Consider the following 20,468-nt stretch of genomic DNA (forward strand, 5'->3'; position numbering starts at 1 on the left):
CCAAGGGTTCACATACTTTTCCCACCCTGCTCTGTGAATGTTTACACAGTGTGTTCAGAGAAATACATGAAAATGTATAATTGTTTGTGTGTTATTAGTTTAAGCAGACTGTGTTTGTCTATTGTTGTGACCTAGATGAAGATCAGATCAAATTGTATGACCAATTTATGCAGAAATCCAGGTATTTCCAAAGGGTTCACATACTTTTTCTTGCCTCTGTATCTGGATCAGTGAATGCCGACCAGATAGGCAAGGAAACACACACACAGACACAGGTAGAACCCTTACAACAACAACAAAAAACATGTAAAATTTGCAGTTTAAGTGTGCCTTGAATTCTAAATAAATTCCAGACAGTGTCACCACCAAGCACCCCCACACCATCACATCTCCTCCTCTATGATTCATGATGGCAACCACACATGTGGAGATCAGCCATTCACCTACTCTGCGTCTTACAAAGACACGGTGGTTGGAACCAAAATCTCAAATTTGGACTTATCAGAGCAAAGGACAGATTTTCACCGGTCTAATATTTATTGCTCGTGTTTCTTGGCACAAGCAAGTTTCTTCTTATTATGGGTGCCCTTTAGTAGTGGTTTCTTTGCAGCAATTCGACCATGAAGGACTGATTCACGCAGTCTCCTCTGAACAGATCCTCAACCTAAATAAGATGGCGCCGAAGAGGATGGCTGATGTTTTAAAAGCCCGCAACCAATTGTGCTGTTTTGTTAGATTTTTTGCGTTAATTGTAACTTATTTTGTAACTTATTTTGTACATAATGTTGCTGCTACCGTCTCTTATGACAGAAAATAACTTCCGGACATCAGACCTGGGATTACTCACCACGAACTGGAAGAAGCTTTTTCCTTTAACGACTCCAATGAGAAAGATACTGCTCTCCCGGGAACAGGCCCAGATCCCCGTCATTTGCGTGAAGAAAAGACGGAGGAAAAGAGGACGCAGATCGGGCTGCCTTTTGAGAATCCATAGGCGAGCGAGTAAACTCCCATTGCCTTCAATTCTACTTGCTAACATACTAACATGCAATCATTGGAAAATCCAATTTATGACCTACGATTATGATTATCCTACCAACGGGACATTAAGAATCTTTAATATCATTAATATCTTATGTTTCAACGAGTTGTGGCTGAACAACGACAACATAGAGCTGGAGGGATTTTCAATACACCGGCAGAACAGAGAAGCTACAGTTGAAGTCTGAAGTTTACATACACCTTAGCCAAATACATTTAAACTCAGTTTTAGTAGAGAGAAAGTAGAGAGTAGATAGTAGAGAGAATAATTTATTTCAGGTTTATTTCTTTCATCACATTCCCAGTGGGTCAGAAGTTTACATACACTCAATTAGTATTTGGTAGCATTGTCTTTAAATTGTTTTAATTGGGTCAAACGAATTGGGTAGCCTTCCACAAGCTTCCCCCAATAAGTTAGGTGAATTTTGGCCCATTCCTCCTGACAGAGCTGGTGTAACTGAGTCAGGTTTGTAAGCCTTCTTGCTCGCACACACTTTTTCAGTTCTGCCCCTAATTTTTCTATGGGATTGAGGTCAGGGCTTTGCGATGGCCACTCCAATACCTTGACTCTGTTGTCCTTAAGCCATTTTGCCGCAACTTTGGAAGTATGCTTCGGATCATTGTCCATTTGGAAGACCCATTTGCAACCAAGCTTTAACTTCCTGACTGATGTCTTGATATGTTGCTTCAATATATCCACATAATTTCCCTCCCTCATGATGCGATCTATTTTGTGAAGTGCACCAGTCCCTCCTGCAGCAAAGCATCCCCATAACTTGATGCTGCCACCCCCGTGTTTCACTGTTGGGATGGTGTTCTTCGGCTTGCAAGCGTCCCCCTTTTCCTCCAGTCATAATCATGGTCGGTCATTATTGCCAAACAGTTCTATTTTTGGTTCATCAGACCAGAGGACATTTCTCCAAAAAATACGATCTTTGTCCCTATGTGCAGTTGCAAACCGTAGTTTGGCTTTTTTATGGCAGTTTTGGAGCAGTGGCTTCTTCCTTGCTGAGCGGCCTTTCAGGTTATGTCAATATAGGACTCGTTTTACTGTGGATATAGATACTTTTGTACCTGTTTCCTCCAGCATCTTCACAAGATCCTTAGCTGTTGTTTTGGTATTGATTTACACTTTTCGCACCAAAGTACGTTCATCTCTAGGAGACAGTATGATGGCTGCGTGGTCCCATGGTGTTTATACTTGCGTACTATTGTTTGTACAGATGAACCTTCAGGCTTTTGGAAATTGCTCCCAAGGATGAACCCGACTTGTGGAGGTCTACATTTTTTTTCTGAGGTCTTGCCTGATTTCTTTAGATTTTTCCATTATGTCAAGCAAAGAGGCACTGAGTTTGAAGGTAAGCCTTGAAATACACCCACAGGTACACCTCCAATTGATTCAGATTATGTTAATTAGCCTATCAGAAGCTTCTAAATCCATGACATCATTTTCTGGAATTTTCCAAGCTGTTTAAAGGCACAGTCAACTTAGTGTATGTAAACTTCTGACCCACTGGAATTGTGATACAGTGAATTATAAGTGAAATAATGCAGCACACACAGCTCTCTCCCACCCTCTATTTGGCAAATCTGACCATAATTCTATCCTCCTGATTCCTGTTTACAAGCAAAAACTAAAGTAGGAAGTACCAGTGACTCATTACGGAAGTGGTCATATGACGAGGATGCAACACTACAGGACTGTTTTGCTAGCACCATAACTTGCAAATAAATTCATTAAAAATCCTACAATGTGATTTTCTGGATTTTTTCCCTCATTTTGTCTGTCATAGTTGAAGTGTACCTATGATGAAAATTACAGGCCTCTCTCATCTTTTTAAGTGGGAGAACTTGCACAATTGGTGGCTGACTAAATACTTTTTTGCCCCACTGTATATGCAGTCGGACAAGAGTGGATACAATTTCATTGCTTTAACTAATTATGACAAATGTTAAGAAAATATTGAGCAATGTAATAAAGTAATGACTTTTCAAATAAGTTACGTTACGTTGGCTGCCAATTTGTTAGCAAAGCTACATTATCCTTACCAACCGCAGCATATCATTACAGCAGACTTTCCCCCCATTTTTCTCTCTCTCTATCTATCTCTCTCCCGCTATTCTCTCTTTCTCTTTATCTCCCTTGGTTCTCTCTTCCTCTCTCTCTGTTCTCTCCCTCTGTTTCCTCTTCTCTCTGTGTCTCTGTAGCTGCAGGCAGGACAGAAGCCATGCATGTCTGGTCTTTACAGAGTAACAGAGAGGACCTGGTGTTACTAATGTCATCATACTGAGTCCTCCAGGCTGCAGCTCTACATCTCTGGAGTTCTGGGGGCCTGCAGCTCTGGAGCCTTGTTCTGGGAGAGCAACTGCATTCAACCAACATTTAAAATTGCACCTTATATTTTCGACTTTTCTAACCCACAACAGTAAGTTGAGACCCGACTGCTTTTTAAAATGTATATATTTTATATACCCCTGCGGGGCTTTAAGAAGGAAGTTCAAGTGTGCTGTTTGTTTTGTCTATTATTCATTGCTTTTTTACCATCAGTCTTTAAATCAAAAATATTTTCAGAGAATTCATGAGAAATTTTTGGAGTTATTGCCACAGAGTTATTGGGTATGAATGACCTCAGTGTGTGTGTGTCTGTGTGTGTGTGTGCCTGCATATGTTACAGGCTATGTCAGTGAAAGGGACAGAACATTCCAGTCTTTAAAGTGGAGCCAAGTGAGTAAGAAGCTTACAATGCTCTCAGAAAGCTATTGTAAACATCAATCATATTGGTCACACTTTATTTTAATAGTTCATCTGTAGATGCTCTACAGATGGTCATACTATCAACCAACTATCTGTTGATAAGCAACTGCTTGCTGAGTTTATGGTTAGGGTTAAGTTTAGGGTTAGGATAAGGGTTAAGGTTAGCGTTAGTAGAAAGTTAGTTGAAATGTTACTGATAGTCTATGGAGCATCGACAGATGGGCTATCCAAATAAAGTGTTAACATTATATAGAGCTTTAGGATCACCATCCATCAGTGGGATCTAAACTTAGAGACCCTAGGAAGTGTAACAGTATAACTTTAGACCGTCCCCTCGCCCATACCCGGGCGCGAACCAGGGACCCTCTGCACACATCAACAACAGTCACCCATGAAGCATCGTTACCCATCGCTCCACAAAAGCCGCGGCCCTTGCAGAGCAAGGGGAACTACTACTTCAAGGTCTCAGAGCAAGTGACGTCACCGATTGAAACGCTATTTAGAGCACACCACCGCTAACTAAGCTAGCCGTTTAACATCCGTTACAGAAGCACAGTTTAGTTCTTCCCAAGTCTTAATGGCGATGTTCCTTGACAGATGAGTAAATTCAGCTGAGAAGCTTCCACACTGTATGCTGTAGAATGAGAAAGCTTTCGCTTCTAGAGAATAAGAGACCAGGAGCAGTTGAAAAGTTCAAATGAGGAGAGAAGGTGAAGCTCTTTTTCTTATGTTTGTAAACACATAATTTATAAGAGCAGGCTTGATGTTTCGGTAATCCTAGCCCTCTTTTTAATACACAATCTCTTCTTGTTGCATGGTATAACAATATAACAGATGACCATAAGAAGCATTGAGGTGCTATCTGCCTATCTACACAGTGTGTGGGTTGTCATCTCCGGGCTAGCATTGCGTGTACTCTCTGGTTATATATTTGGACATAAGGCTAGTGGCCTGCATGGTTCATGGAATGGTAGTGGTGTTGCTTGGCCAGGCAGTATAAAGATATATCAGCTATTTCTTAACATTATAAAGTAATGTTGTCTGGTCTGGCTTTAAATAGTATTTACACTCCTCATAAACAATGGGTTGGTTTGCTCATGAAAGGCATATTATAAAGATCTACTAAGATGTCTGACTGATATTCTTGATCTTTTCCAATGACACAGCTCTGGGTAGATGTCAACACATATGACACGCTACTGTGTGAGAAGTGAATACAAGTAAAAGAGATGAGAGAAATCCAACGAGATGTTTATCAGGTTCACCGATGCCCCCAAGGGGCCATCACAACCCTTCTGTGATTCTAGGAACTGTGACCGTAATAAGGAGTGAGTACATGTTAGGACTTGACACTGTTTGTGTTGGCTGTATCTCCCAGAGTGCATCTGCTTCCTTTCTGTTTCCGCTCGCTACTCCAACATTTTCATTCGCTCGCCAGCAAACGATGCACTCCTCCGGGGTCCGACTGACGCACTTTGTTCTGAAGAAGAAAAACACCCTCACTTGCCGTGTGGGAAAAAGAGAAGTCAAGAGTAAGGACGTTAGCTAACTCAGCCTCGTAAAGCTGCGTGTTTTGTTGTTGGAAAATTTCTTAGTGGGTGTTTATTTTCAATTAGCTTTATCATGCTCAAGGTTTTAAATGGTTATTTTTTTAAAAATGTATTCCTTTTGTATATGTATCTGTTTAATAAATATCCCTTATGTCATCACACAAAGACACATAATTACTTATCATGAAACACTTGGTGTTTATAAGATACACATATGCTTGTGTAATCCTTGAGTATGCCTTCTCTTGGGTACTATGTTGAGAGATGTTTTCAGTTAATGATAAACTTGTGATCACAAAAAGGGGAAAACATCCTCCGATATTGGATAATAAAAACAGAGTGACAATAGATAGTCAGATGTTTTCTCTTTTATGACAATGAAAAGACAGACCTCTCCTAGATACTCCTGGACCTCGGTGCTCTCTTGGCCACAACTCCCATTCATTCCAATGGGGTAGTCATGAATAACTTAATCAACACAAATACTACTAAATACTGGTAGATACTGTATTTACATAGAAAATAAATACATCTTCAGGAATTTAATGTATTGATGCCTTTTATGTGGGTGACTACAAATAATACATGCACAGACTGTATGAGTCAGATATTAACTTAGCACCACATAAGTCCTTACTGATGTTTTCATCAAGTGTTTTCACTAAAGGCATGACACCTTGGGCAATAGCAGTAGATTGGCCAATCTATGCAACTGGATACCCTTATCAATGCCACTTTAGAAACATGTTTTTTGTGTTGGTATTGTTACTAAACTTTAAATTACTATATGATGTGAAGTGATTACAAAGTATGTGATCTAACATTTTGTCACTTTAGCTTCAAGTGAAAATAAATGGGAAAATCAGTTAATTAAAATGACCACAATTGTCAACTCCTGACCTGCAGTGTTGCAGAAAGTCAAATAATGCTGTATTGGGCAACAATAAGGACTTATTAAGGTATTGAGTATTTGTGTAATAGTACTTCAATGATATGGCTATGACAGCTGCATTTCTTAAATACATAAAAACATGGAAGAGCATTATAAAAACACACTGTAAGGTAGTGATATATTATTGCTACATGGGACTGAGAGAACCTTTGCATAACCAAAGACCTCCACCCTCAAAACCATCTACTTCTCTGACTATAAAAGGTGTGAAGGCTAGTTATTATAGGGAATGGTTAGTGACAAACAGAAATGCTGAAAGATGTATTGAAATGCTGGATAAGATTAGTTAGTCAATAATGGAGTGCATATCTTTCTCTTCGGTTAGGTTAGTAAAGTGCCTAAACGTTAAAATGTTGTGGTATTGCGTGTGTCCTTTCCTCATCTCCTTTGCTTCATGACCATCTGTAGGTGAAATGAATGGCTGAAATGACCTAAGATGGAATAATTTATGCCTACTTAGTTCAAATGGGTAGAAAATAATTATCTGGAGAAAATACTGAGTTATTTTCTTTTCTGAGATCCACCCCTACTTGGTTTTCCCATTTTAGCAACTTACAACACAGTGGCCCGTGAACCACTGAACAAACTGCCTACCACTGATCCCAAGGATGGCCTGAGAGCATGTTGGAGCCAACTCACAGCTACTCAAGACACTTGGTCTCTATATCTGTTGTTTTTAAACTGTTTATCACTTGGCTGTGTGAACGCTAGTGTGGCCAAGTCCCTCACCCGTTCTCCCCTATTTAGAACACTTGATGGGTACTGGATGTGTCACTAAGAGTCTCAAGGCAGAGGTCAGATTGTTCTCTCCAGAAACTCTGAAAGCCACTTCAGTTTTTTTTCTGGGAAAGCTATGATGTACAAATATGGTGTGTCTATTTGTCTGTCTAGGATCTTCCTTTTTATTTAGTCTATGGGACAAAATGATTGCGAGAGATTTTGTCTGCAATATTTATGACCTTTGGTAAATCTTCCCAAGAGATTGTGATTTTCCAATGTATTTGTTTAAATCACTGTTTAATTGATTGGTGGTTTGTTTGTCTCTCATTGAACAAATACTGTCATAATGCATGTTCCACACTCTACTTTTTGAATTGACATGTGACATTTTGATTGGCTGCAGGTAGATAAGACAAATATAGAAGTAATTTGAAATATAGATTTAAGTTGGTATAGAATGAGATAAATCTTTATGATGGCCCTTAGTTATCAAAACTGCAGTCTCGCTTGTGTCAATTGCATCAAATTATTTAAAAAAGGCCTAATTCCATCCACTTCAAATGACATCCAATTGGTTTGGAATTGACCCTTATTCTGTGATCATCTCTTTATTTGACCAGCTCCTGGTACTGCTCAGATCTCAGGAAGCGGCCAAAGGAGTCCTTCTCCATCAGAGCATAAATTCTCTTCTGGGCCAGGTCAAAGGTCACAGGGGAAAGATCAACCAGGTTCCTCAGGGTCACATCCTTGGTGTAATGATCAATGTTCACCTGGAGGGAGGAAGAGTGAGCGAGAAAGAGACACAGAAAGGCAGGCAAAGGTAAGTCTGGGCTTCCACAACAAATACAACCACAGATTTGATGGCCACATTTTCTGTCACCTCTCTGGGTCCCTCGGTCTGGATGAAGTCTTCATAGATCTTCCTGGCCTTCACAGCCATTTTCATGGGAGATTTGGTCTTCTTGAAGTCCTCGCAGGCCACCCAGAACTCAATGTTCTCCTCACTGAATTCAGAGCGCAGGAAGCTACGGAACATGGCCAGGCCACCTTGGAGATAAAGAGAAAGATGGAGAAAGAGAGAAAGAACAAGTGGTCCCATATTTTCCTGCCACACAGAGAGCATTGCGCCAATCCTCTAACATCTCCCATGAGACCTGAATTCCAGAGACAAACTGCCACTGTGCCTCTGTTTTAAACTGTTAGATGATGTGATAGGACTAGCTCCGATAGCTTATGTGGTTGGTACAGTAGCACAGTGATGGATTTTTCTCAGGTTTTTGCCTGCCATATCAGTTCTGTTATACCCACATACATTATTTTTGACAGTTTTGGAAACTGTAGAGTGTTTTCTATCCAAATCCAAATGATATGCATATCCTAGCTTCTGGGCCTGAGTAACAGGCAGTTTACTTTGGGCACGCTTTTCATCCGGAGGTGAAAATAGTGCCCCCTACCCTAGTGAGGTTAACAGAGGACTCTAGTGAAGCTCGCATCCGCTACAAGACCATGGTGCTTGCCTACGGAGCTGTGAGGGGAACGGCACCTCAGTACCTCCAGGCTCTGATCAGGCCCTACACCCAAACAAGGGCACTGCGTTCATCCACCTCTGGCCTGCTCGCCTCCCTACCACTGAGGAAGTACAGTTCCCGCTCAGCCCAGTCAAAACTGTTCGCTGCTCTGGCCCCCCAATGGTGGAACAAACTCCCTCACGACGCCAGGACAGCGGAGTCAATCACCACCTTCCGGAGACACCTGAAACCCCACCTCTTTAAGGAATACCTAGGATAGGATAAAGTAATCCTTCTCACCCCCCCTTAAAAGACCTAGATGCACTATTGTAAAGTGGCTGTTCCACTGGATGTCATAAGGTGAAAGCACCAATTTGTAAGTCGCTCTGGATAAGAGCGTCTGCTAAATGACTTAAATGTAAATGTAAATGTTTACAACAGCAGAGTTTAGGTTGGATTCTTATATGGCCCGCTAATCCTCAATATATGTTGCTGTGAGTCATTTTGTATAAAAGTTTTTGCTGAATTGAGAACATTATACTGGGCCTGACTATATATAAATAAATAACCAGCATCCTGATTCAGCCACTTCACTTTATTTATTTCCATCAAATGTGATTGTTTGATGGTTAGTTCTTGGAGCTCCTCATCTGTGTCAAATGTTCTTTAGTGTACACTTTAAAATAAACGTTATTTGTTGCTTGTGGGTCCCAGGCAGAATTCCCACATTGAATGTGAAAAGAAACTGCACATGTATCATTGCCACACAGGAAGCACTTCATGTCTAAATTAAAATGCACAGGAAGTGCATGGCGGCCATAAACATTTTCAAGAGAAGTTTTGGAGAACAAACAAATTATTTTTTTAAACTCAAACTGCAAAACAAACATTAGGAAATTATTTGTTTTGTTAACCACACCCTCCAATGTCACAAACTAAAATTTATACAATTTAGCAAATGAAGGAACACTCAGGTAGTGGTTCAAAGGTCCTATGTTCATTTAGATTTTGGCGCCAGAGGGGCAATGGGGAAACTGAGGAACCAATAAGTGGAAACCTGTTTGAGAAAGCAATTTAGCTAGCGGATGTGAGGAAATCAATTATTTGACACAATTTACATGACTTGGTGGTTACGTTTTTCTCTAGCTAGCTAGTTAAATAACTAAGCTAACCTAAATGCTAGCTAGCTAGCTAACATTTTCTGATATCCCTAGAGGGCTAGAGTTTGAAGTGTAGCTAGCTAGCTAGGTTGCCTGAATGCAAGGTAGTAGCTTAGTCTTGAGACAAATGAGGAGGTAGCTAGCTACCTAGATATTTTACAGCCTCCCAGCATTCCTGTTGTTAGTTGCCTTTTGCCAGAGTACCTGTTTTGTAAAAGTTGTGTGTGCGTGCGGGTGCCTTCATGGCCTTCCAGCAGGACGCCAATATTATGAATGAATGTGAATTGTGAATTAAATGAAGTTCCTTTATGAACGAGTTCTGATTATGATTGTTTGCTTAACACTAATATGTGATAAAGGATTTTGAACTAGGCCTATGCCTTTTGCATTTAACACCAGTTACAGTATGTGGCTTATTTGTCATTTCGAAAGTGGTATGTCCCAGGGAGGGGCAGAGAGAATTTAAATTCCTGATTTTGGCTTCTTTGGCAGAGTGATCTTGGTAGTTGTAAGGGGAGGCTTATGTAACCCTGGTATACCTCCAACCTGAGTCTTTATGGAATAGACAGGTTGCCTGCAAGGCATTTCTTTTCATTGAAGTAAATGTAAATGTAATTATTTTGTAAATATTTCAGATTGTGGGTCTAGACCACAATCGTCACCTGAACGTAAAAGCATAGCTTCTGCAACAGAACAGCCTGCCTCCTGCAAGATTTCTGCCCCTACCACTACTAGTTCCCTATTTTACAATATTGCTTTTATTACAGGATTTGGGTTTTCCATTTATATTTTGAGGTTGAACTTTAGCACGTTTTAACTTTAGCACGATTGGTGTCACCTCGTCAGTCAGTATGTGTTATACCTGTGCTGGTTGCCATCTCGTTAGTAGGAAGGTGTTTCACCTGTGTTGGCCCAGGTGCTATTCAGGAGTGGCTGGCCGAGTGCTCCAGTTGAGCATGAGAGATGTTGGGGAGAGCTGCACTTTATGTCAACTGTGATGCGATTTCGTGCACACCTTATTTAAGTTTGAAAGAAGCCAGAGTTTTGGTGTTTCCCATGTTTGTTTTGCTCCATATTGTTTTCACTCTCTATCCTAAGTTCTTGTGGGTTTTTCTTTCAGTTGGTCTTTCTGAAGGCAATCCAAGTGGGCATCCATGGTGGGTGTCTTTCAGAACCCCTTACTAGGGGCGTTGCCAACTTTCAGGGGGCACCCACATGGGTGCCTTTCAGAACCCCTTACTAGGGGCGTTGCCAACTTTCAGGGGGCACCCACATGGCTGCCTTTCAGAACACCTTACTAGGGGCGTTGCCAACTTTCAGGGGGCACCCACATGGGTGCCTTTCAGAACCCCTTACTAGGGGCGTTGCCAACTTTCAGGGGGCACCCACATAGGTGCCTTTCAGAACCCCTTACTAGGGGCGTTGCCAACTTTCAGGGGGCACCCACATGGGTGCCTTTCAGAACCCCTTACTAGGGGCGTTGCCAACTTTCAGGGGGCACCTACATGGGTGCCTTTCAGAACCCCTTACTAGGGGCGTTGCCAACTTTCAGGGGGCACCCACATGGGTGCCTTTCAGAACCCCTTACTAGGGGCGTTGCCAACTTTCATGGGGCACCCACATGGGTGCCTTTCAGAACCCCTTACTAGGGGCGTTGCCAACTTTCAGGGGGCACCCACATGGGTGCCTTTCAGAACCCCTTACTAGGGGCTTTGCCAACTTTCAGGGGGCACCCAAATGGGTGCCTTTCAGAACCCCTTTGAATGCCTTTCTCTTTGTCAATCATTTTGTTGTTAGGTCCCTTTGTTGTGAGTGACATTTTGAGTTTGTCTTGGTGGAACGTAACACTTTAGAGTAAGTGATGTGGCTGTATGAGTGTATGCAGTAATACAGTAGAGCATTTGGTTGAGAATAAATATAGAACATTGAACAACACCTATTTAAACCCCATGAGGGAAACTCAGGTGGAATCCATATTAACTGTAATATTAATGTCAAAGTTAGATAATTAGAGCGCAGCAGTTTCCAGTTCCCGGGTAATTAATCACTTTAATTTTGAGCTCAGCTCTATCTGGGGATGTTACAATAACATCCCTAACCTATCATAGCTACTCTACAAGCTATGAGTTATGAGAGGAGACTGATGGGGCTGCTCAGAGGAGTTGCATCACTGGGTTAATCTGATGGTGTGTGTGTGTGTGTGTGTGTGTGTGTGTGTGTGTGTGTGTGTGTGTAGGCTACTACCATACACTAAGATCAAAGCATGTGGTACCATTACAACCCACTAAATCATGTACTTATGTACGTAAGCACTGTACATATCTGATCCCAGATGAATATATGATTTACACATGTACAGTGCATTCGGAAAGTATTCAGACCCACTTTTTCCACATTTTGTTACATTACAGCCTTACTCTAAAATTGATTAAATAAATGTTTTTCCTCATCAATCTACACACAATACCCCACAATGACAAAGTGAAAACGGGTTTTTAGGAAGTTTTACAAATGTAATATAATGTATGTATATAGATATATATATATTATTTACATAAGCATTCAGACCCTTAGCTTTGAAACTCAAAATTGAGCTCAGGTGCATCCTGTTTCCATTGATCATCCTTGAGATGTTTCTACAACTTAATTGGAGTCCCCCTGTGGTAAATGCAATTGATTGGAGATGATTTGATGATTTCACGTCACCCCGCTCCTCCGCTCTCTCCACTGGCTTCCAGTTGAAGCTCGCATCCGCTACAAGACCATGGTGCTTGCCTACGGAGCTGTGAGGGGAACGGCACCTCAGTACCTCCAGGCTCTGATCAGGCCCTACACCCAAACAAGGGCACTGCGTTCATCCACCTCTGGCCTGCTCGCCTCCCTACCACTGAGGAAGTACAGTTCCCGCGCAGCCCAGTCAAAACTGTTCGCTGCTCTGGCCCCCCAATGGTGGAACAAACTCCCTCACGACGCCAGGACAGCGGAGTCAATCACCACCTTCCGGAGACACCTGAAACCCCACCTCTTTCAGGAATACCTAGGATAGGATAAAGTAATCCTTCTCACCCCCCTTAAAAGATTTAGATGCACTATTGTAAAGTGGCTGTTCCACTGGATGTCTTAAGGTGAACGCACCAATTTGTAAGTCGCTCTGGATAAGAGCGTCTGCTAAATAACTTAAATGTAATGTAAATGTAAATGTAATTTGGAAAGGCACACACCTGTCTATATAAGGTCCCACAGTCGACAGTGCATGTCAGAGCAAAAACCAAGCCATGAGGACGAAGGAAGCCTCCGTAGAGCGCTGAGACAGGATTGTGTCAAGGCACAGTGGCCTCCATAATTTCTAAATGGAAGAAGTTTGGAACCACCAAAACTCTTCCTAGAGCTGGCCGCCCAGCCAAACTGAGCAATCGACAGAGCTCCAGAGGTCCTCTGTGGAGATGGGAGAAACTTCCAGAAGGACAACCATCTCTGCAGCACTCCACCAATCAGGCCTTTATGGTAGAGTGGCCAAATGGAAGGCAATCCTCAGTAAAAGGCACATGACATCCCACTTGAAGTTTTCCAAAGGGCACCTAATGGACTCTCCATGTGAAACAAGATTGTCTGGTCTGATGAAACCAATATTGAGTTCTTTGGCCTGAATGCCAAGCATCACTTCTGGAGGATACCTGGCACCATCCCTACGGTGAAGCATGGTGGTGGCTACAAAGATGGAAGTACAGAGAGATCCTTGATGAAAACCTGCTCCAGAGAGCTCAGGAGCTCAGACTGTGGTGAAGGTTCACCTTCTAACAGGACAACAACCCTAAGCACACTGCCAAGACAACGCAGGAGTGACCTGAATGTCCTTGAGTGGCCCAGCCAGAGCCCGGACTTGAACCCAATCAAGACCTGAAAATAGCTGTACAGCGACGCTTCCCATCCAACCTGACAAGGCTTGAGAGGATCTGCAGAGAAGAATGGGAGAAACTCCCCAAACACTGCTTGTAGCGTTATAACCATATAGACCCAAGGCTGTAATTGCTGCCAAAGGTGCTTCAACAAAGTACTGAGTAAAGGGTCTATTTTTATACATTTTCCAAAAATTCTAAAAACCTGTTTTTGGGTTGCCATTATGGGGTATTGTGTGTAGATTGATAAGGGGGAAAAATAACTATTATTTTTTCTTAATCAATTTAAAAAAAAGTTTTTAATGTAACGAAATGTAGAAAAAGTCAATGGGTCAGAATCGTTACAGAATGCACTGTATGTTATGAGTAAGGAGAGATTCCTGACACACACACACACACACACACACACACACACACACACACACACACACACACACACACACACACACACACACACACACACACACACACACACACACAGCCTGGCAGAATGCACACTGGAACATTTAGACCAGGCCTTTGAGGAAGGCATATTTTTTCAGCAGTTTAATTTTAGACGCAGGTTTAATTTATTACACAATATAGACGTTATGCCCACAGATGGATTATGAAATGTTACTTCTCTGGATCTGGATAACAAGAGTGAATACCATCAAAGTTACTGTAATCAATACCATGAGTTACTGTAATCTTATACTAGTCTGTCTGCTCTGTATTTGGCATGACTCGTAAAGTTTAATATGATGGGGTGAAGAAACATATCGTTTTACACAAGACCTCATGGCTTTTCGTAAGGACTTATTTGTTGTGTGTGTGTGTGTTTGTGTACGCATGCCTGTAGATCTGGGCATACTCACAACTGTTGGTCAGCACATGGTCCAGGGACTCACGCCACTGAGAAGCCTCCTCAGGAATGGGCCTGTACAACACACAAACACAATACAACACCCACATATTATAGTCAATCACCGTAAACTTGATTTAACATGAGACAAGCAAATGAGCACGGTCAGTCCTTACTAACCAAAGAAGGAGAAGAACTTATCTACTGGAAAGCCCAAACAATATTAGCCTTTGATTGGACTATATTTCCTGCCTATTCATCTTCACCACGTCAGCCCATTATCAGAAGGCCATGTTGTTAACAGCTGGATTCAGAGAATCCCACCTGGAGTGTTTTAACCCCAGGGTCAGAAGTTTGTCACTCACAGCCTCTTCATACTGCTCCATGTAAGGTCATTGAGGTCCTTGATTGCCCTCCCTCTAACACACGCACACGCGCACACGCACACGCATACGCACACACACACTAGTCAGAGAGAGAGCCTTTCAGCATCTCATATTTATTGATGGCTGTTCTACTGAGCTAGTGGGGGAAATAGCTTGCAAACATCCATTATGTAAGAGGTTACGCAATTAAGTGGAAGACACAGCCGCAGTATGCAATGCTTTTATGGTCAATTTGGAGATGATTTAACATGTAAACATCACTGTGACACTTCACAGGATGTTCTCTCCCCCTCATTCTCTCTCCCCTGCATTCTCTTTCTCCTCTTCCTTCAACACTCACTTTCTGTAATCACACATACAACTGATTATTTCCCTGTAGAAGGTAGTGCATGATAAACTGTAGAGACTGAACACATATAGGACAGTATATACATTTTTGTGATAAACAACCATTATCTTGGTCTGGTCAGTTCCAGTGCCTGGGACGGAAATGTCTCAACCTTTGAACTCTTCATTTGATACAGTACATGCAATGGTCTCTGTCCATGCACGGCTATCAATTATGAGGCTAACGTGCATACTGACATTCCACAGGCATGGAGACAGGCTCTCCCTCTCTTTCTAAGTCAGATCTGGAGATGAAAGCCAAGCAGTAAATCATGGAAGCAATTTACAATTGTCTATTTGACACTGTTTGAAGTAGAGTAAGGCCTAAACGTATCACTCCTTTGAGGAGCACTTGAAGTAAAATTATGACTTGAAAATTGACTGAATCTGAGTCAGGGATATAACTGACAAACCATGTTGCGATAAGGTGTGTTCACGCACTCACGCGAGAGAGAATGCGTTCCTGTTAATCTTTGTGTGTGCGAGGACTGTCTGTGCTACTCACTTCTGAAGCTTCTCTGGCTTCTTCTCTTGTTTCTCTGGGTATGGGATGATCAGGTCAATGCCATTCTCAGGCTTCTGGAGGAGAACCCCCAACTTAGACTTGATCTCTTTAGCCCTAAGAAAGGAAAGTCATGAGGAAATAAGGCCATTTAGGAGGATGCTGTAATGTTTTAAATGGCACACATTCATGAGTTAGAACAGTATAACAACACTAGTAATGACTTTGGCTAATGCAGATTGTATTCAGAAAAAGTGAGACACAGATAGCTATAACTAATCAATCAAAGTTCAATATAATACATGTTGAACAGCAATCAGCAACAGAGCAAAATACATACCAAACCTCAAAAAGGAGGGACTAATCATAAACTAGGCCTTCACATTCATTTATTTGGATCTTAAATTTACCCTTTCAGACCCAGGATAATACAAACACATCCTCAGATGAATCAGATCCATTAGTAGAGGTCCTGTGATGTAGCCTTTGTTTTCAATGGCACAGTGTCAGGAGTTAGATTACACTATAATGTAACCATAACATATAAAAGGGCTAAAAGGTTGTCATTTTTATAATATAACTTTCATTTTAATCTTCAATCAGCTTATTATGTTAACTATTAATCATAATAATCAAAAGACCCACTTCTAAGCCATCTCAAACTTAAAGAGTGTCCACAATATTTTGTGGACACAATTACACACTAACAATTTTACTTGCCATTTGCAAAAAGGCAATAATCAAAATATATTTTTTTACAAAGAGGACATTTAAGTGAGTAAACCAAAAATACTTTGAATAGAATTACCCACCTTTATCATTATCTACTGCTCCCATTACTCAGGTTAGAAAAACAACGAAACAAAACAAAGTCTGATCAATAATTTATGACGTGGTGAGCCTCACGTAGTTGATTCCTCTTTGTTACTTTCATCGATCCATATAGTCAGCGATCAATAGATGGGCTCAACTAAAACCACAGCCACACATGCAGACACACGTGCAGCCTCTTGTTAGCAAGACAGACCTTGTTGTTCCTGACCGGGGATGACACCCAACTACATCTACACTCTTGGGAAAAGGGTTCCAGATATAACCCTTTTTGGTTCCAGGTAGAATTTTTTGGGTTCCACGTAGAACCCTCTGGTGAAAGGGTTCTACATGGAACCCAATAGGGTTCTACCTGGAACCAAAAAGGGTTCTTCAAAGGGCTCTCCTATGGGGACTGCCAAAGAACCCTTTTGGGTTCAAGATAGCACCATTTTTCTAAGAGTATAGATTCCAGGTAGGGTTGCAAAATTCCAGGAACTTTCAATCAATTCCCTGGTTTTCCAGAAATCCTGGTTGGAGGATTCCAGATATCCTGCTTATTCCCTCCTATCTCCGGGATCTTTCAAATGCAATTTCTGGAAAACCCAGGAATTAATTGAAAGTTCCAGGAATTTTCAACCCTAACTACGACAGACCACACATTTCCATGGGTTTCTATAGAATATTCATTCTAACCAGGGCTGTAATTAGGAGATTGCCCAGGAGTTCAGGGCATTGACGTTTTAAATCAGGATAGCCCACATGAAGAAGAAAATAATGTGTTACGATTTTTAGACGTGTTAGTAGCATTGGTCTAGGTAACTTTTTTTAGGACATCTACAAGTAACGATGTGTAATTAAAAAAGAAATCCCCCATGAAAAGGATAATATACTGCATCTTAAATTTGGGTTTTTTGATCAACTGGTAACTGTTCTAATTGTTCGATGAGCGGCTTTCAGGGAATGCCTGTTTGAAAAACAGCCCGGTGTTATTGCCATAAGTTATTTATGAACTTCCTACTATTTCAGAAAAATACTTCTCCAGATAATAGTCATGGAAATCCATAACTCAATATAGAAGTATACATCATATGCATGAATACTATATTAATCAACCCATTAAACTGCAACAGGGCAGTGCAGTATATCATACTGATTCCGCTTTCCCATTTGGCTGCTTATGCTGTTTTATAAATTCATGACCTGAGGATGACAAAGAGCAGATAGTGAACCTCTGTTTTGCTTTTCAGCTTGGCTAAATATTCCTGTCTTGCATGTGGATGCAATTGACCTGCAGTTGAGTTGGTGCTGCAAATGGGAATACAGTCAGCATAATGCTATCCTTCAGGTATTAAGACTACCTTTTATATCTGCAACTGGAAATGTGTAACTTTTTGGACAGTTACAAATGTTTGATCAAGTATTTAAATCAACTTTAAACTTTCCACTTGTCTTAAAATGAAGAGCAAACGATATTCACAATAATCTAGATTACCATACAGCATCTTTCAATAATTTAAACCATACTAAAAACATCTCAGCATTTTTACAAATTGAGAAAAAAAACTATAAATACAGAAATCAGATTTTGAATATAGGTCAAACATTTTCTAAATAAGAAATCAACTCAAAAATGTTTTGAATGTAGTTTCTCTGGGCTTATTTCAGGCAAAAATAGGAGAGATTACCCTTTCAGAGAAACAGAAGAGCATACTGCTTTTGGCATCTCACCTTATCCGACATGTTTGGGGCAACGCAGCTAATCCTTTACACATTTTATGAAGTTTTCCTTTTTGATGTTTTGTTGAGTGAGTCCACCACCGTTAGATTCAGAGTCCCTTTTCTTTTTGCCTTTGTCCTTCAGCACTCTTGGGGAGTTTATATACAGAGAGCCTATTGGCTTTGGGACAAGAGCATTAGCCAATGAAACGGATGTCTGCGACTGCAGGCAGAGGAGTCAGGGTCGACTGCATGAGAAGTGGTCTGCTAGAACTGGTATGGCTGGAAGTAGAGGTTAATCCCTAACCACAGATTTGTGATCAGATGCTTACATTTACAAAGATAAAAAAGTTGCACTGAACTCAGCCACTGATCAAGTGGTGAAAGATACATTTGTTAAGTAATTTATTAGATAAATACATGCTAGTAGATACCCATAGACTTCCATTCATTGTACTAACTCTATTAGAGGTAATTCCTCGAGCCAATTCTAACTTCCTTCATACTGGACACAGAGACATGAAAAGTATATCCACGAGTTCATCTGACTCATTGCCAAAATCCGAAAGTATCCCTTTTATTAACACGCAAATCAAGATCACTTTAGTAAAACTTTATTTAAAGGGTCCTTAATAACAAAAAGGCATTTATAAATTGTGTTCACCATTTATTAATAATTACTCCCACGTTTATAAACCATTTACTAATCATTAGTAAAGTATTTTTGCAGTCCCTAATCTAAAGTGAACTCTATCTATACTTTATAAATACAGAAATATGAAAGACGGGCATGCCATTGCTAGACATTCCTGTGGTACCTGGTAAAACAATTATCACACAAAACAGGATGTTTAAGGAAATATATATATGTGTGAATAATTAACATACTAATATTTACAAATGTTGGCGTAATGATTTAATAAATGGTGAGCAAACTGTAAATGCCTTATACATGATTTATTATGGACCGTTAAATAAAGTGTTCCCATTCCTTTTGATTATCTTTCTCAATTAGAAAAAACAGTTGTGAATTCAAGTTTGAGTATAGACTGCAGACAGGGGGTCCCAGGACTCGCCCAAACTCCAGTGGAGCTGGAGAAACATGTTTTCAGATAAACATGAACTATTTGCGCAATGTATGCTAGGCCTTTTCAACCATCACACAAAGCAAACATCATTAGCTATAAATAGGAAACGTTTAGTCACAGATATCCCATCTACAGCCATTTAAGAAAACAAGGTGAAACACCAAACCTTCTAATCCATATGGGAGTTATAGACAGTGATTTTTTGTTCATATACAATTATTACAAGAGGACTGGACCTCATGTTAGAAGAAGTTGATACAATTATGGAAATACAACAATGTAAAGTAGTTGTGTGTTGAATTGTTTGCAACATTGTGTTGATTAGACGGTGTGACAAATGTACCTGACAATGCTGTAATTAAGAAGACAATAGTAAACAGTGATTGCATTTCCCCATTGACAAGTAATTGTATGCGTAGACATAAAGGCCACACCCACACTCTCCAGCTTTCTTTGGCACTAGTAGACTGAGGTTTGGACTTGGGATGTTAAGTTCCCATTCCCATATAGCTGATAGCCATTGCTACTAATGCACAGTAATGCAAAAAAGGCTTGTTCACTTTGGAGGTTGACTTTCCCATGCCAACTCTGTCATGAACTACTCTCAGTAGACAGAGGATTGAACTTGAAGCCTTAAAATGTACATTATTAGCCCCCACAATAGTATAGGCATTGGTTGAAGCTCAATGTTAAATTAAATTCTCCCTACCATCATACTTAAGCCAATATGACACCAAGCTTCATGAAAATTTGCAAATCAACTTGACTGGAGGTACACAACACACTCCCTGCATCTCGTCATGAGCCGTCCAGCCGTTCCCGAAAACCACATTACAGATTTTTTTAAAGGGTTGTTAGCAATTGAGCTTTCAGATTATTTTCTGCTCCTACCTCCTAGCTCAACTTCTAAACGTTGGATAAAAACAAGACTATAGTGTCCATAAAGGGACCATTGGACTAATTTCTGTCCATTAAGAACCAACTATGTGCTACCTTTTTGCTCAGACCCCTTGTGAGACCATATGCTGGTGCGGTTGGCCCTGGGTTCCTCCTAATGCAAGACAATGCTAGACCTCATGTGACTGGAGTGTGTCAGCAGTTCCTGCAAGAGGAAGGCATTGATGCTATGGACTGGCCCACCCGTTCCCCA

At 40.9% G+C, this 20,468-nt stretch overlaps 1 protein-coding gene across 1 annotated transcript; it reads right to left on the minus strand.

Moving 5' to 3' along the window:
- Positions 1-5,839: 5,839 nt before the first annotated feature.
- On the minus strand, positions 5,840-18,381 carry LOC115108556 (regulator of G-protein signaling 5-like). The gene is made up of 5 exons (XM_029633049.2): positions 18,243-18,381; positions 15,705-15,818; positions 14,440-14,501; positions 7,899-8,065; positions 5,840-7,788 (listed from the first exon to the last, which is right to left on the minus strand). Exons 1-5 carry the CDS (start codon positions 18,284-18,286, stop codon positions 7,627-7,629), a joined length of 549 nt encoding a protein of 182 aa, XP_029488909.1. The 5' UTR covers positions 18,287-18,381; the 3' UTR covers positions 5,840-7,626.
- Between the last annotated feature and the right edge of the window lie 2,087 nt (positions 18,382-20,468).

This window comes from Oncorhynchus nerka, linkage group LG24 (assembly GCF_034236695.1).
Source record: "Oncorhynchus nerka isolate Pitt River linkage group LG24, Oner_Uvic_2.0, whole genome shotgun sequence".
Classification (NCBI taxonomy): Eukaryota; Metazoa; Chordata; class Actinopteri; order Salmoniformes; family Salmonidae; genus Oncorhynchus; species Oncorhynchus nerka.